At 35.0% G+C, this 18368-nt stretch overlaps 1 protein-coding gene across 2 annotated transcripts in view; it reads left to right on the forward strand.

Annotated features, from left to right (window-relative positions):
* LOC109065766 (neuritin-like protein) overlaps positions 1–14259 on the forward strand; it is a 28409-nt gene extending 14150 nt beyond the window's left edge. Inside the window, exons 1-3 of one of the 2 annotated variants that reach the window (XM_019082773.2) lie at positions 5948–6171; positions 8561–8702; positions 12119–14259. In XM_019082773.2, coding sequence (XP_018938318.1) covers position 6171; positions 8561–8702; positions 12119–12398 — 423 coding nt within the window. In that variant the 5' untranslated portion in view covers positions 5948–6170 and the 3' untranslated portion in view covers positions 12399–14259. Of the gene's footprint in view, positions 1–5947; positions 6172–8560; positions 8703–12118 lie in introns of those variants that run through there. The other variant, XM_042775241.1, reaches the window with a different exon arrangement.
* The last annotated feature ends 4109 nt before the right edge of the window (positions 14260–18368 follow it).

Below are 18368 nucleotides of genomic sequence, written 5' to 3' on the forward strand. Positions count from 1 at the left end.
TTTTTTTCGTGTTTATACACCACTGCAAAAATGTGCTCTCATCAGCATCATGTAATCTGTGGCTGGAAATCACAATGATTATTTTTGGAGTGCAAATCTTTGCTGTGAATTTACTTTAGCGTTCCAGAAGTGAGGTTTTCATGTTCAGTGTAAAGAAAGCTGACTTCACAACATGGCTAGATGAAAGAATATTTAAAAAACAAAATTTGCATATGATCAAAAAGGCTCCTGGGAATCTTTCCTCATTCATATTGGGAGTACAAGGAGATACAGCCTAATATCAGAGCCTTAATGCAGTCATAATTTTTCACCATCTGACTGAAATGTATGTGAGAGCATCAGACGCTCAGTTAAACATGACTGATGCGTTCAAGGTTTGCATTCTAATTGTGTTTTGCTTCTAGAATGTACCCCACCCCAAAGCCCCCACAGACTGCGCCCTTTGATTGTTTGAATATTGTCTTGTTTAATCACTACCTTATTTCTTGTTTTACCAAGAAGATTAGATGTTGGAATATTACATACTGGTTTGTTTATTCACAGCTTTTGGAGGATTTTTTGAGTGTAGTTATTAGACTTGTGGGAAATAGAGACCAGGGAAATCACACCAACCTGTCAAAGGTTTTTTGATTTAGCATAAAAACTATTATTCTTTGTTCTCTCTTCCTCTGTCACTGCATAAAGACAGTTCCCGTTAGCTTCTTACAGAGACTACATTTAAAATAGCTGAGAATCAAAGAAATGTTTCTGTCTTGAAGACACTTCTAAGGCTTTCAAATGAATACATGATCTGTTCATGTAAATGGGGCTGAGAGAATGATGAACTGTGCAGTTTGAGTGCTTTGATGCCAAATATCAGTCATTTTCAAATTTTCAAATTCTTATATTCATTATTTAAGTGGGTCATATGACGTTGCTAAAAAAAACATTATTTTGTGTATTTGGTGTAATGCAATGTGTTTATGGTCAAATATATGGTTTAAGGTCAAATTCACACAGCAAGCTCTTTAAAGCTGGGTGGATTCTGATTGGCTGTTGGATGTTTTTATCATTCATCAGCTGTAAAAGAAAAAATCCTCTGTGTCATTACTGTTATAGTAATGTGGTGTAAAATTCCCTATTCTAATACAATTAGAAGGATTATTAAAATGGTATAATTATCAGATATCATGTTTGATGTGAATGGTTAACAGGAGCAGTGGATTGACATTCTGTATTTAATCTGTTGTGTGAACAGGACAGTTCAAAAGCAGGGTTGCCAGGTCTGTGAAACAAAAATGCAATGACCCTAGCCCTAGTGGTTCCCAACCTCGTTCCTGGTGGCCCCCAAACACTGCACATTTTGCATCTCTGCTTTGTCTGACACACCCATTTCAGGTCTTGGAATCTCTACTAATGAGATGATGATCTGAATCAGGTGTGTTTGATTAAGGAGACATGGAAAACCTGCAGTGTCCACTAGCACTGGAAAACTTTGGACTTGGCAACCCTGTGTGAGAGTCACACTTGTTATTAAATAAGGTTTTCGATCCCATTAATAAATAAATGCTACATTACTGTATATACCTAAAGTCAGATGCAGACTAGAAGATATATATATATATTTTTTGCAGATTAATTGAAACGCTGTTGTGGTGGTTTAAACAGATTAAAGCTGTATTTGATGTGGAAATGATTTTAATTGGGTCTTTACTGCTAAGCTCTTCCAACAAGTCCTAATCTGAATCTAATTTAAACTGCATTTAATGAGAGAGTCTCGGTGAAGGTTTATCAGTGACCTTGTTCTGGACAGATAGCAGCTGTCAAATGAATGCCAATGGAAGTATGATATCTCTTTTCCAGGCCTTTTTGTGAGCGTCTGAGTCTCTCACTTTTATGAAATCACTGAACCTTTGTATCTTCTCTGTTCCAAGAGAGATAATGAAGAGATACAATCGAATACAAGTCTTGTCTCATTAGGTCCGTTACTACTCCACCTTCCACCTTTTTAAAGTGACACATGACCGCATGTGTGTGTGAATTTGTTATTGTGGTCGTTGCATCACCTCCTCATGATCAAAGCCAGTGTTGAGAACATAAGCGTTGAGAAAGACGTTGCCTGCCTTCGTTTCACTCGTCCCTCCCCAGCTCTCTCCCATCTCTAAATGAAACCACAATCCCATAGGGTCTACAAAATTTTGTAAATACTTCTGGGAATTGCACATGTTTATATGTGTTACATCTCTCTGAGTATTTGAGGGCATGTGCATGAGAAAAACATTCGTTAGAGCAAAATAAAAAGATTCCTTTTAAGATGCATCTTTCCACCACTTGCTTTTGAAATATCCAGCTAGCAAGGACAAGTTTTGTTTCTTTAAGGTTGTGCTGCTGGTTTGTCTCTTATGCCACATAAAGTGTGAAATGAAGTGAGCTTTGGTGTTGTGGTGGATATAACTCACTGCTACTGAACACAAAAAGGAGAAAAGGTTTTTACTAACAAGCAGAAACCCATCTCCCACCTCTTTTTGAGCTCCAATTTGTTCCAATTAGTCCTCTTCACCTGGAGGACTACCTGGGCTATGAAAACCACCTCATAGTGCGTCAAACTTGATTTTTCATCCTTATTAAAGAAGATTAAGTTTGTACTCGCATTGCCTCTCAGTTTTTATGATTTGAATTCAGATTCAATAGCAAAATGTTCCTTTCCAATTTACAGTGCATATCTCTGTATCACATCCAGTTACTTTCCTCCCAGTTTTATGAAAGAAATTAACAGCTGGCGAATGCACTTCTTCTCATCCCCCGCAGCCTCGCTTCATTCAGTGTTCTGGGAGTGAAGGTGTGAATGGAAAACCGGAGAGGTTAACCAATCACTTGGAAAGGGGACTTTGCTGGCATGAGCTAATTATCAGAATTTGTTTGTGCTATTGCAGGCGGCTTCACTGGAAGCCCTGTTTCAGAGTTAGCTCAGGGAATAGAGGCTCTCCTCGCCTTTCGCACGCTATGCTGTCACTGCTAGGCTTATTAGCTTGTCACCCCTAACGATGCTACGCAAGAGAGGGCCACAGTTACCATAGAAAAAGTTGCCATAGTGCAGCAATGAAACTTTGCAGCAATGCCCCCACTGCTTCTAATTTTAAACAAAGTAACAGTTATTTCATTCTGCAGAGTTGTGCAATCAGCATGTGCCTAATGTGTCCCACTGAAACTTGGTTAGATGACAGTGAATTAAATTTACACCATACAGGAGATTTATCTTTAGTTTTATTAGGTGCATCTTTTAAATTTGCACTAAATGGTAAAGATTTGGTTTATTACTATGGTTGCAAAACAACAATTATCCATTTATAAATGATAAACACATCATACAATATCCAAGATGACAAATTAAGGTTATAAAAACAAACTTTCAAAAATATTTCTTAGAACATTCATTGAGTTAAAAAGATATATATATATATATATATATATATAGAGAGAGAGAGAGAGAGAGAGAGTATATATATATAATTATATATAATATATATATATATATATATATATATATATTCTATATAGAGAGAGAGAGAGAGAGGAGAGAGAGAGAGAGAGAGAGAGAGAGAGAGAGAGAGAGCAATTTTAAACTTTCCATTCCATTGCACAAAAGGTTCTGTATAGTACAAAAAAAGTCTTTAGATTCCTTACACTAAGAAAAAAAAATGTTTGTTTTAAAAAAACATTCACTGAAAGGTTCTTTGAAGTACCAAAAATAGTTCTTCTATGACATCACTTTCGAAAACCCCCTTTTGGAATCTTTATTTTGCATTCGCATTTACTCAAACAGTATGAATTAAATGAATTACTCAGGGATATTGATTTATTTGAACTCAGAGGGAGTGTCAGCCATGTTAAAAAAGTTAACAGCTTAAGTCATTTGTGGATTAATGCTTATTGTTGACGCGAACCGTTTCAAACGATTCAGTTCGATTTGGTGAAACTGGTTCAAGAAGATCCGGTTACATCGAGTGATTCGTTCGCGAACCGGATGTGCTGTGAACGCGCTCCTAACAGATCCGGGAGAGAAGTCAATGCTGAATAAAGTCGTAGTTTTTGATATTTTTGGACCAAAATGTATTTTCGATGCTTCAAAAAAGAGGTCTCACGGGTTTGGAACGACATGAGGGTGAGTCATTAATGACATAATTTTGATTTTTGGGTGAACTATCCCTTTAAGACTTTTAAAGACCTTTTTGTTAAACCATGTGTTTCACTTTTTAAATAAATGCTTTAATATTTTGAATAACGTAGATGATTCAGTCAATGCACTTGTATTGTATATACCCATAAATAAAGACATTACCCTTAAATATATAACCACCCATATGCTGTATATAATGAAGTGTCTGTCTAGAGCTGTTCTGTGCTTTTGATTGAGCTGTGGTCCCAGCAGGCATTGTGGTAAAGTCTTAATGAGTTCTGCCCAATGCAGTCTCTTACATCACACAAAGTATCAGTGTTACCTGTCTTCCAGAGCTTTGTCCTGATCCCTCAATATTGCACTGTGTCTGGGTTCAACAACTGTCTTTATTTAATTTTATTATGGCAAAGATAAAAAATATGTATATATTTGCTCCCACAAAAAAGGAAAAGAGAATTACTTAAAATAATAATAAAATATTAAATTCTTAATTAGAAGTATCAATAATGGGACATTAGTTTTCCACAAGGATTTGAACATCCGGAAATTCCATATGCACCCTCTTTACTTCCTTCTTCCTTCTTGAACAGTTTGACTATGAGCATAAAGAGCAGAAATTGGCCAAAATTCTTTGGCAACCTGCCTGTATGTCTGCTTATACCAATGAACCTTATTTACATGCACTACTGTGTTTGTGAATGCAAATCTTCATGAACCGACAAATCAAAATAGTTTTCATTTATTTTGATGTGCTCCCAGTGGGATGTCTGCGAGAGGCACATGTAGCAAACCTCAGCAGCAAATCTGCTTGCTCAGCATTGGTCTGGCTAAAGCTTGCATATTCAGCCTCATGAATCGAAGATGGGCACATATGTGGCCGAAAACTCCATCATCGCTTGCCCATTTTATACTCCACAGGTCATCTGAAATCACCATCTTTAATCACCAATAAATAAAAAAAAATAAGAAATCAATAAAACAACACCAATTAGATGAAAAATAGATACATATAAAGATAGACAAATATACAAACACGTGTCTGAGTCACGCTATAGATAGATACATAGATAGAAAGAAATAAAAATAGACAGATAAAAAGAAAGAAAAATATATAGATAGTAAGTACTATTTTTCTAACTCGTGTCTGAGTCACGCTAGTGACAGGAAATTATGCAGCTGTTTTGCTCTAAGTGCTCTTAACGCTCCACATTATTTATTAGACGTTTTTGTTTCAAGGTTTCATAACATGCTCCTTAAAGGGATGACGTTACGCTGCTTGATTATGCATTGTGTAATGGTCTGAGTACCTGTACTGTAATCCTTGGTGATTTCTTCAACTAGAGTGAACTATTTATGTTGCATGAACTTTATTACACATTTAAGTAGCAGTGTTATATAATATCATATTTTCTCTTGGAGTATGTTATATTAATTTTAAAGCTTTAAAGAGACCTAAAACTTACTATACAATTAATATTATTCATTTATTCTGGAGTATAAATTTGATATGAATTTAATTAACTATATAAAATTGAATGTATATAAATATATTTTTTATATAAATATATTTTATTATTTTATATGATTAATACTAGCATATTTAATTTGAAATTGATACACAAATGCTGCCTATTTTTTATCCCTTTTTTTCATCTTTCCCAGATTCTCTTTTCTTTCTCATTCACTCTCTACAGTCCCCTCTCATGCAAGTGCCCTGTTTTATATAATTTATTTATTTAAGAACCCTATGGACTCCCCGTTGGATCTCTGGCACCACAGATTAAAAATTTATGTTGTGGTTCAAATAAGCCCTGTGTCTGTTATAACGGCTCGCTGAGCTGAACAGGCCAGGCCAGATCACGCTGTGTGTGGGAGGACAGCACTCAGATATATCAGAGCTTGGATTACACAACATCAGTAATAACATTACTAATGCAGGCAGTGGTACAGACTACTCTTCAACCCACTTGAGCATCGGCTAGAGATACAAATTCAGAGATATGTAATTGGACACAGTAAGTTCTTGTCTCCGTTTTGATCTGATGAGACTTTTTGGATATATCCTATTCTTAGATCATTTAATTTTCCTCCCAGGCTGCTCAGTTTTGTTGTTTGTATGTGGTGTGGTCTGTACTGCATGTTAATGTTTCTGGAATGGTTCTTCTGTAACACTTTAGTTCAGGTTAGTTCATTAGTAGTATTACCTAACAAATAGCAATACATTTGTTACAGTATTTTTTAATCTTTGCTAATCTGAGTTAATAAAAATACAACTGGTCATAGTTAGTTCATGTTAGCTAATGTCCATAATAATATTAACATAAAACTTGTGTGTGTACTGTATGTGGCTCTCTGGAATACTTAATTCTGATTGGTCAATCGCATTATTCAGTGGTCAAATTTTTCGTCACTATACTCATTAAACTCAACTTTAGTATATTACTGAAATATTGTTGCAATGTTAATTTTTTTGCTAGGCCGATTTTTTATTCTTTTTCTTTTTTTTAAGGAATCTTTTGGTAATATACAGAAATAAACATATTAAATAATTTAAATTCAAATCAATACATCATGTCCGCATATTTATTTGGTGAATAACCATGTAAGCAAGATAAACTTTTATTTTATTTATTTATTTATTTATTTTTAATTTTGCAGTAGTGGCCAGCTTGCTTTACATTATCCCTTATAATTTTAGTATTGGCAGTTCTATAGAGTGTCGTATTGAGTGATGGTTGTCTAAATTTCCCCTTGGCGTCATCAAAGGACTTCAGTCTTTCTGATTTCTTCAGTCATTACCATTTACGTGCAATGCTTCAGTGATTGTGAAAGAGTTCTTTGTCTTCTCCTCCTTTAATGTATGCCTTGGTTTTCTCTCCTTCTCCAGATCTTCATTAAATGTTGATGGGGATGAGTGAAACCAATAATCCTTAGACCTCACTGCAAAAACATTGCTGAAAATCAATAGGTTTGCAGCAGTGTGGGAATAAAGTTAGCGGGGGTATGTGGATGGGAGGTAGAGAGAGAGAAAACTCTATCCTATCAAATATTAATCATTCATTTCCTCAAGGGAATTAGGAGAGTGCTGGTGATTTGCTGTCTGACCCAATTAAGATCCTCCTGCATATCTCACTTAGGTTGAGCGTTACTTCCATCTGTGGTTTTATTGTCAATAGGTATAGGTTATAAAGACTGAAAGACAACTAGGAGCAATGGAGGTTGGGAGAACGCTGGCACATGCAAAAACCCATCCAACAAAAATATGTTCTTAAAACATTTTGCTAATGTTGCCATCAAGTTACATTAGAGATTTTTGGAACCTTACTTAATTATGGGAACATAACAAGTAGTAATATTTAAAAAATGTTACACAAATGTCTAACTAAAAGGTTTCAGAAATAAATACGTTTTATGAATGCTGTATACATAATGTTTTTGTGCTAATGTTTTGAGAACAATTTTAAAGGCCTGATAACTTTTCGAACAGACGTTCTATGAACATTACAGGAAAAATGTTTTTTCATTAGTTTGAGAGAACCTTGTCTGAATGTTAGCCAAACATTCCCTGTTAAACTTTGGTAAAAAGAAAAGGGTAGATAAGCAAGCATCTGGAGCTTCTAACACATGGCAGCTCAGAGCATTTCTATTGAATTTTTCTCTCGTATCCTCAAGGTTAGAGATGTATTACCCTGTGTTCTGTTCTAACAATGAAATGTAGAACTATACTCTTTATAAACAATTTATAAATAACCAAGAATCCCACAAATCCAGCAGTGGTGGCATTGAAGGCTTTTGTGTATTGCTGTGAGTGTTTTTTGTCAGGTCTGTAAAGGATGTAGTGAAAACCATGTTTATAACCTTGGCTATGTTTTGGGGAATGAGTGTATTTTTATTTATTTATAAAAATCCAATTTGTATTTGAGCTTTTGAAAAAAATTAACCATAACAGGTTTGAAAGCTTGACAAACTATATATATATATATATATATAAATATAAAGGAAAAATACTTATTTAAAGGGATATTTTAGCCAAACAAATTCTGTCATTTAAAATTCTGTCATTTACTCACCCTCAAGTAACACACAAAAGAAGATATTATGAAGAATGTTCGTGACCAAACAGTTGACGGTACCCACTGACTTCCAAAGTATGGAGAAATGTACTGAAGTCAGTGGCTACCATCAACTGTTTGGCTACCAAAATTCTTCAGAATATCTTCTTTTGTGTTCAAAACAAGAAATAAATTCATACAGGTTTGGAACAAAATAAGGGTGAGTAAATGATGACAGAATTTTCCTTTTTGGGTGAAGTATCCCTTTAATCTTACATCTCAAGTTACAATTACTGAATTTATTTTTAGGTTTAAATTAATTTTGTTAATTGTTTGTCTGTATTTGTTCTAGTGCTTGTCCCCAGTCCATGTTCTGCTGCAGCCACAAAGAAGTGCAGCTCCATCTATAAAGGGTTTGCCCAGTGTCTGCTTGCCCTAGGAGACAGTCTGTCTGTCAGCTCCCAAAAAGACGAGGAGATCGACTCTATTTGCAAGTAAGGAAAATACCTGGAACAACACAAAGACAAGCATCACTGTATATACTGTTCATATACACTACCATTCAAAATTATATTTTTAATGAAATGAATGCTTTTATTCAGCAAGGATGCACTGCATATTAATACTTTAATATTGTTACACAATAATGGATGCTGAAAATTCAGCTTTGCCATCACAGAAATACATTTGAAATTTTACATTTACACTTAAAAAATATCCAAATAGAAAATTATTTTCAATTTTTTAATATTTTTTAAAACTCGTAAAATAAAATAACACTTTTACTACATTATTAATAAAAAAAAAAACACACCCTTGTTGAGCATAAGATGCTCATTTAAAAAACATTTAAAAAAAAAAAAAAACGTATTACCAACCCCAAAATTTTGAAAGGTAGTATATATCCACATGAATACACTAATAAAAAGAACAGAGTCAGATTCATTTTTACCTGGGTTTTGTTTTACCAGATTTCCACATCTCCATCATACATCTTAATATAATGCCTATAATATTAGTCTAAAAAAAAAACGGAAAAAAATTTTCTTTTATCAAAATTTCACAATAGTGATCATAGGAGTTAATTTTTAATCATTTTTAGTGGTAAAACATTACATGCTTTAACAATGGATTTGACGAACTGTGAAGTTTTGTGGTTTATTTGACAAAACGACAAAATTGCAGAAATCATCATGAATTATAACTAACTCTCAAGGGCTTTTTATTTTAGCTTTTTATTTCCATCCTAGGTGAGAACATAATTAAATATTTTTCTACTTTGGGAGCTGTGGTGTGCCAACTTTGATTTTCCTGTTTTCCATCCTAGGTTCCATCCTCTTCATTTTGTTTCCATTGTGTAAATATTGATATTTAAATTTTATTTTCACATTAGTCAGAGTTAAAGCTTTACCAGAGTATATTTCTGAAAGTCTGGCATATGTTTTTATACTAATATTGTCCAAATAAAACATCAGCATATTCATATTTTTATATGTTACAAAGGTCAAAGGGTCCTGCATAACAGGAATAACCCACCAACATATTTACTTCTCTGTATAGTCACATTAAATGCCTCGCTCACAACACAGCGACTGAATGAATACGCCATTCATTTTGTTGTCACAGAGAGAATGTGATATAGAGTATCACAGTTCACTGATATGACACCTCATTCATTCTCTATCTCCCTACATTGCCTTTCATCTCATTTTCTGTTGCTCCCTTCTACTCTTTTCTCCATTTCTTCCTCAGCTCACTCATCTTTCCGTTCCTCCCAAGTTCTGGATATTCTAATTGAAGACTAGATCTCTCTCTCTATTTCCCTGTCTGTCTTTTCCCATCTGCCCCATCATAGATCACGGATCTATGATATGACTTTATATTATGTCACACCCTGTAGCTGCAGGAGCTCTTTAAGTATTCATTGTGTAGCAGCATGATGTTGTTAAAGAACAGCCTCCTGTATATCCTCCAGTCAGACTCAGTCCGTTACACATCGCCCGTTTACACCACTTACTGAATGAATCATGATCCATGCAACAGCCTTATATAGTCCTGCGTTTAGCATTCAAGGCATACACATGCAGGCAATGAAGACGGTGCTTTCTTTAACACAGCTATTTAAGTGTTATTCCTCCAGGTACCAATTAAAACTGCCACTGAGCTCACTGTTCGCGTGCACATATGCATAAACACAGGTATGCACAATCTTGCACACGTTCACACACAGGTTTTCGGGATATGTATCTGAACATCTGTCAGGGGAACAGCAACATTCTCCCACCAGATCGCAAAGTGTCAGGCTTAGGCCAAGACTGAGAGATCTGAGAGGAACATTTAAGGAAAGAATTGGTGATGGAGGACATTTGTGGCGTTGAAGGACAGACTTCCACTGCACACAATACATCACTGTTTAATAGGTAACAGTCTTGCTGCGCTTCAGTCTATTTAAGAACTGGGGTTTTAACTTAAAAGGGTGTTTCTTCAGTGGGAACTTTTATGTCCCTGAGGTTTTATCAAAACAGATTTTTTTTCTTTTCTTTTTTTTTTATACGAATGTCAAAATGAAACTTGTGAAACTCTTGGGAACTTTAACTTTTTGCCTGCATCATTTCCTTCTGCTACTTTTTGTGTGTAGATTATTTTACTCAGACGTTCAGTGTTAAAACATGAAAATCCATCATAAAGAAAAAACTAATATTACAAAAAATTACAATTTAAAAACTATGATGGTAACACTTTAGAATAGGAAAAACACATATTCACTATTAATTAAGAATTTTCCCCTCACTAAACTCCAAATTTGCTTATTAATAGTTAAGTTAAGGTAGTTGTTATGTTTAGGCAGGGGGTAGGATTAAGGGATCTAAAATATGGCCATGCAGAATAAGGCATTGATATGTGGTTTATAATTACTAATAAACAACCAATATGCTAGTAATATGTATGCTATTAAGCAGCTTGTTAGTAGTGAGAATTAGTCCTTAAAATAAAGTGTTACCACGATGATAATTTAACAAAGAGGAAAATAATCATTAACAATTTTAACATTTATTTAGGTGATAATGATTTACTGTCCATCAGTTGTTATTAGTGATTTCCATCTCTATCAATAATTTTGCCATGATGTTTTATCAGAAATTAGTGTACTTGGTTACCAAGGAGACAACAGGCCAGAGAAAAGCAAGATAATAGTGATGAGATGAGATGTGTGAAGAAAACAAAGGAAAATATGTATATTTTTATTGATCTTAGAACATGCTGTAATTGTAACTTATTATGAAAAAAAAAAGTGTGAAAATATTTTTAGTTGTGTATTTTTTGGGTACACAAAATGCTAAAAAAATGCTAAAAAAAAAAAAAAAAGGTTTCAAATTTCCACCACTATAATTTTTATTATTATTATTATTATTATTATTACAGAATGCTATTGTCAAAGAAATATAAAAAAATGGCAGGAAAAAATTATACAGAATTATTGTTCTGTATCTCTGCATCAAGTTTTTTCTTTCTTTTTTTCATTTATGCTTTAAAAATCACAAAAGCTTCCACAAATCCTAGAATCCTTTCTCACTATAAATAAACATAGTTTAATATTTAGGAATATTTATAATCTTGAAGTATGGTCATTTCAAAATGTAGATCAACCCAAAACGTTATTTTGGCTGGAAAGTTTTCAAAATATAAAACAAATATAGTGCTTAATACTTGTTATAATGAATGACGCATCTAAATATAATATCCAAATATCTGTATATCTGTAGTGCTACCTTGTCCTTCATTTTAAACAATGGCTACATGAGAGATGTTTCAGGTTTCAGATGTATTTTTATCAGATTCTCACTCATTAGCTTGTAGATTAGGTATTAATTATCCAGAACATTTAACCTTTAGCTTGTGTCTGTTGCAGATCCTGGGATGATTTTCATGACTGTGCAAATTTGGCCATGGCCGGCTGCCCTGAGGAGGCTGCGGTGGTGTGGGAGTCTCTGAGACAAGAGTCCAAAAAGATGCAGTTTTCCGGAAACCTGTATGAGATGTGCTCCAGTCGTAGCCAATCAGCAGCTGCCTCTGATTCCCAAAGCCCCGATGAGACCAATCAGGAGTCGTTAAAGGGACGCGCTAGCCATACAAGCCTGACCTTTCTGACCTTCTGTTTGCCTGTACTACTACTGTTCCTATGGATATAATCGCATTTCAAGACTCACCTCAGAGTTCAAATATTCAGCACATAGACAACAATACTGACTGGTTTGGTTCTAACATTTTCATGTAGTAGAAATAGATTAATTTTATGCTTCAAATCTAATTTTTTCAGAACAAAAAGAATGCAGGTTCCACACAAAGGACACTTGTTTTCAACAAACACATGTTTTAAGGTCTAAACGCTTGATTTTTTTGTTTATTTAAAATCTTCTTAAAATAGCAAACTCATTTTAAGCACAATCAAGGCACAAATTTCATTCATAGGAGGACCAAAATGCACCTCAAACGACTCCAGGCCTGAGGAGGACGAATCAAAGATGGCAAAAGACAATTCCAAACATTACACCTTTATCTATGAGGAAATTAAATGAAGGTCTACTGCAATAGATTATCACATTGGTGAGCTAAGAGTATCAAAGCAATGTAAAGAGCTCTCAAAAATGTTATTATTTCACTCTGTAGTGTAATCTTCTTTTTTAGGATCCTGAGAGGATTAAGTTAAAGGATTACACCAAATAAAAGTAAATCTAAGCAACACGGCTTGTCAGACTTTGCAGTCTATAGTCTGAATGCCCTTGGGTGACAGTCTAAACCAAGTTTATTAATGACGGGTTTATTGATTTAGTTTAACGAACAGCACAACATTATGCTTCAAGTACTAGTTTGAATCAGTATGGAACTTCTCTTCATTTGATGTCGGTCAGAGTACTGTGTATATATTGTATAGTCTTACATTATTCATACCTCATAGCTACATTTTTATTTTTTCAAATATGTGTATTTGTAAAAACACAAGAAATGACGGATTAGCTTAAAAAAATCATGATGGTACAGTAATGTAAAAATGACCGATATGCTGTAAAGAAGATCTTTATGTGAATAAGTATACTATATGAAACACATTATCATTTAGTGCATAATGAACAGATGAGGCAAATCAATGGAGGTGAACTCATTAGCATCAATAAGATCAAATTGTGAATGATTATGACCATAAATATGAGCATACAATGTATTCCTATGGATACATGACTTTGTGTGTAAAGCAAAGTAGTTTTTTTCCCGGATCAGCTTTCATTACTTCCACTCAACGCTTTGCTCTGCTACGCTCCACTCAGGGGATTCCTCAGTCAGTGTGATTTATGTTTAATTTTTAGGCTTAATTGCCAATCAATCATGTTTGCCAATGCAGTGAACTTATTAAGGAGGGCAAAAGCCATTTATTTACTCAGAAAAAAACAACAACGACACATTAATAGGGGAGGGTTGCCACTTATGTCTCTTTTTTTTTTTTTTTTTGCTTTTGTGTGGTAGATTGACTATCAACATATGCTTTTCTTCATTTCCAAATTAAGTTCTACTATTGTCATAGCCAGTGATGTAGTACAATCTAATGAAAATATGTCTAAATAACAAAGTAAGGGCTAATATGTACAAATTTTAAGTGTAGCCTACATCACTCCTTGCTACATAGAGCATATTAATATCTCCTTTATTTATATTCTTTAATAATATATGGAGGCAGTTATAATTTGCTTGATAGATGCATTTTATGAATCGCATGAAAAATAATTGTTTTCTCTTTTTATTTTGATATTATATATATCACTAATTGCTCACCCATTTGAAGTTGAAATGTCTACAAAAAAAAAAAAAAAAAAAATATTGAAGACCAATGGTCTTCTAAAAATTATCTCACATTGTTAAAGGTGTCTGAAAGAATATTTTAAATGGTTCTTGTTTTCTGTCTGTCTGCACAATTATTTGCTATACATACCAGTATATTCTATACATGATATAAATAAAATATTGCTATTACATAAATAAAAAGTGCTGGCTGGTAAACTTGTTGAAAGTAACTGGGATTTTCCCCTGCTTTATGCTATTTAAAAATGTAACTGTTTTTACAGCTTGCAGAATGTGTATAAATCTCTTGTTCTCACTTTGGATGGCATTTTTTTAATTCCTCTACCTCTTTCAGATATTAATATTCCATGTGCCAGAGATGCCAGACACAGACACACCTTCAGTTAACAAGGCGGCTGAAACCTGCACAGAACATATATATCACCACTCAATGCTGGTATGAGAACAACCATTTTTTGTGGGCATTATGTGACCCCTCTCCCTCGGGTCCTCACCGCCACACCTCGTCCTCGCCCCGAGTGGGACTCAAACCCAGGTCTCTGGCATGGGAGGTGGACATCAGTCGCTAGTGCGTCTCTTGAGATCAGGGGAGTGAGGTTTACCTGCACAGCACCTACTTGCTGGCCTCCGTTACACTCACCCCCCTAAACCTCACTCCCATCCGGGTCACGGCACCAATGTAGCCTGGCTTAGCTCTCACGGCTCGACTACCCCTCTGCCTTGTGATGTGTGGTGTGCAATAAATACTGGAGTCAGTCTGCTGGTTCAGTTGTCTTTTATATTGAGTGCTCTGCATCAGTAGAATACATGCAGTCTATTATTCGTGGTACAACCTTGCCTGCTCCTGCTCGCTCTGCTCAGACCTTCCGCGGACTGAAGCAAGAGTGCGCCAGTGACGTCACAATGCGATGCGCGCAGAATTTTTTTTTTCTCACATATATATATTTATTACCAATAGTAAAACCTAAGGATTTTGAGTGAATTCACAAAAAACACAATTTATAATCAACACCTGCTACAATTACTATGTAACATTTCTCTTGAAATCATGAATTCTGTATGTTTGTACTGTACAGAAAACATGAACAAATTTTGAAAAATCAGTGTAGTTGATTTTACTGGCAAAGTACAACTCTTTGGCTCATGTTGTAGTAGGGCAGCTAGAATACTTGATGTTCTCTGGTACTCTGATGATATATGGTAAATAATCCAGTAACAGTTTAAAGAGTTATGGGGATGCACCATGGTTTTATTGCTCATAATCTGTTATGTTTACGTGGGCGTTTTAATTGCAATGATGCTTGCTATTTTTCTTCTTCCCTTAGATACACGTTAATACTCTGTCTTTTGCAGCATAGTTAACATACATGAAAATTCTGTGACACTGTGATTCATAAAAAAAAGTTACTAAATCTCTCTAATGAAATTAACATGATGTTTTAAAGGTCCCCTGCTGGAAAATCCATCTTAAAAGTATATTCGATCCGAAAATGAAAATTGTTTACTGACCCTCCTGATGTTCCAAACCTGTATGCAGTTCTTTCTTCTGTGGAACACAAAAGAAGATATTTTGAAGAATGCTTGCAACCAAACAATTTTGGTTCCCATTGACTTCTATGTATTTTTTGTCTATACAATGGAACCAAAGACATGAGGGTGAGTAACAGATGACAGAGTTTTTATTTTTGGGTGAACTATCCGTTTAAGCCTGATTTTCCAAAAAAAAAAAAAAAAAAAAAAAGGGGCAAAACTAACTAATGAACCTCAAAAATAATATGATTAATTTTAATGAATTCAACTATATCTGTCCTTCAGGAAGATTTTGTCACTGGAAACCACAGTATCCACATCTCAGTGTTGATGTCCTGTTCATTAATCAACTCATGGTGCAGAAGACAGTTTGTGCTTGATTTAGGTGAGAGATCTGATCTGCTCGGCCACTTGCCCTCTGTGCAGATGTTGCACAAAGTTCACAGACACAAACTAACACACACACACACACACACACACACACACACACACACACACACACACACACACACACACACACCTAAGACTCATGCCAAACTATAAAACTGCTTGCATTAATCAGACCCTTCCTGATTGATCGGGGGAGGATGAGTTGTTTGATCACATCCCGCCCTTCACTTCACCCCCTCTCCTTCCTCTCTCAACCCCTCTTGGCAACTGTTCTGATCTGACACATTACCACTTTAGGGAGGGCCAGGTGATATTTTATGAATCCTCTAAAGAAGAGTGCAGGGAATAGAGGCGTAAAGTTCACTTAGATCATGCTCTGACTCCAACTACTCCATCCTTATTTTTATGTTTTTTTTTTATTTTTCTTTATTATCTGATATTGTCAGTTTATACAGTTTTCACATCCCGCATTAGATTTTCTAGTAACTCTTTCTGAAGATTGCATCATTGCAAGTTGCTGACTTTATGAATAAGCCATTTGAATCATTTACTCAGCAGATTCATTCAAAAACAATGGTTTATTCAGAAAAAAACAAGTGACCGGGCCTAAAACCACTTGAGAGCATGCACGCCCTGTCCCAAGTCTAATAATTGGCAAAGTTCGAGCAGAATTTGCTGTTATTTTACTCACCCGCCTCAGACCATCCGAGCTAGCTGACTTTCTTTCATCAGTAGAACACTAAAAAGGAATTTCAGCTGAACCCATGGTCCATGGTGATTCAGAAATGCAAGCCAACGGGTGCCACCACCTTGAGAGTCAAAAAAGCTAAAAAGAAAGTGCTTCTTGGATGCCCTGAGGATGAGTAAATTAAAAACAAAGCTCTAATAACACTTCAGAGTGGTTTGACTATTTGATGCTAAGTATTTCCCATCATTCATCAGTCATCATATTCAGGAATCCCAGAATATGAAAACCTGTGTTTCCCAGGTATGGAGGAGAACAATGGTTATCCTACATCTCTTATTATGTTTGGAACTATTTTCGTTTGACGGAGAAAAAATAGACAAAGTAACTGGGGATATTGTGTCAAAAATGTAGCATAGACTTTGTTGTCACATGCAGTATACTGTATGATGGACGGTTCTTTTAAATCATGTGGTCTCAAATTGTTTTGTGAATACAAAGGCAGCACAGCACATCTATGTCTACAGTGATGTGTAAAATCATGAATTCTTTCAGTCTCTCTCAATATATTGTTACATCAGCAGCTTTCCCTCAGCCAGCAACAAATGTACCATGATAGATAATAGCTGTTAAAATCCTTCTGCATGTTCACTCATTAAATTCAGGAAGACAAAAGGTAATTTATCACTCAGGAATCCTGATATTGCCCATTCCAGCTCCAAGTAAAACTAGCACATGCTCCCTTATTAAAACTCTGCCCAAGGGTCCAAAACTAGTTTACTTTCTGGAATTTTCTTTCTCTTCACGCAGATTGCTAAAGAGATAAAATGTACATAAGCTCCTCTCTCTCTCTCTCTCTCTCTCTCTCACACATTCCTTCATTTTTGTTTGTCCCCTTTCTCTCTCCCTTTCTCTCTGTCTATGATAGATTCATCAAAAATGAATCGAGGGTCAGTCTGATGTCTTGAGGTAGACACAATGAAATGTGAGACAACATGGGCGAGGGGACTGATGGAAAAGGAAATAGTTTACAGAGACGAAGAAGGAATTTATATGGAAAGAGGGTGAATGGATAGATATATGATTGAAACTTGTAAATAAATCGGCAGAAAATACTAATATGTGAAAACTTGCACATTAAAAATTCTGCACTTAATTTACAAGTATCTTAATTTACAAGTATCTAAACTGGTATATGCAAAGCAAACTGTTCCTTCCTTATACTTATAATTACTTATAATAATACTGGTAACTTATTTTAAAAGTATTTTTTAAAGTATCTAAATTGGTAATTACAATGCAAACTGTTGCATCTTTCTTTTTTTCTATTTTTGCTACATCATTATCAGACCTACATTCATGTATCTTTTCACCGTCTGTGCATCATCCTTAAAGGATTATTTCATGAGTTGCTAGTAAAGACTGGTTTCACTTTACAGTGATCGACTTCCAGGGTGCCACTATATCCTACAATCAATACTTATGGCTCTGTATCTCCCTACAGGCACATTCTAATGGCCAGATGAAAGTCTACTTCTTTTAGTTTGTATTTCCTTCCACCTTATTAAAGGTACAGGTATGTTTTAATAATTGAACATTTTTAACATTATCACAGAAGAGTCCCAAAATAATTTTGTATTTTATCTATGTATTGTATTGCATATGTATCCCTGTGTACCAAAAGAGCCCATGTGTACATGCA

Source organism: Cyprinus carpio, chromosome A18 (assembly GCF_018340385.1).
Source record: "Cyprinus carpio isolate SPL01 chromosome A18, ASM1834038v1, whole genome shotgun sequence".
NCBI lineage: Eukaryota > Metazoa > Chordata > Actinopteri > Cypriniformes > Cyprinidae > Cyprinus > Cyprinus carpio.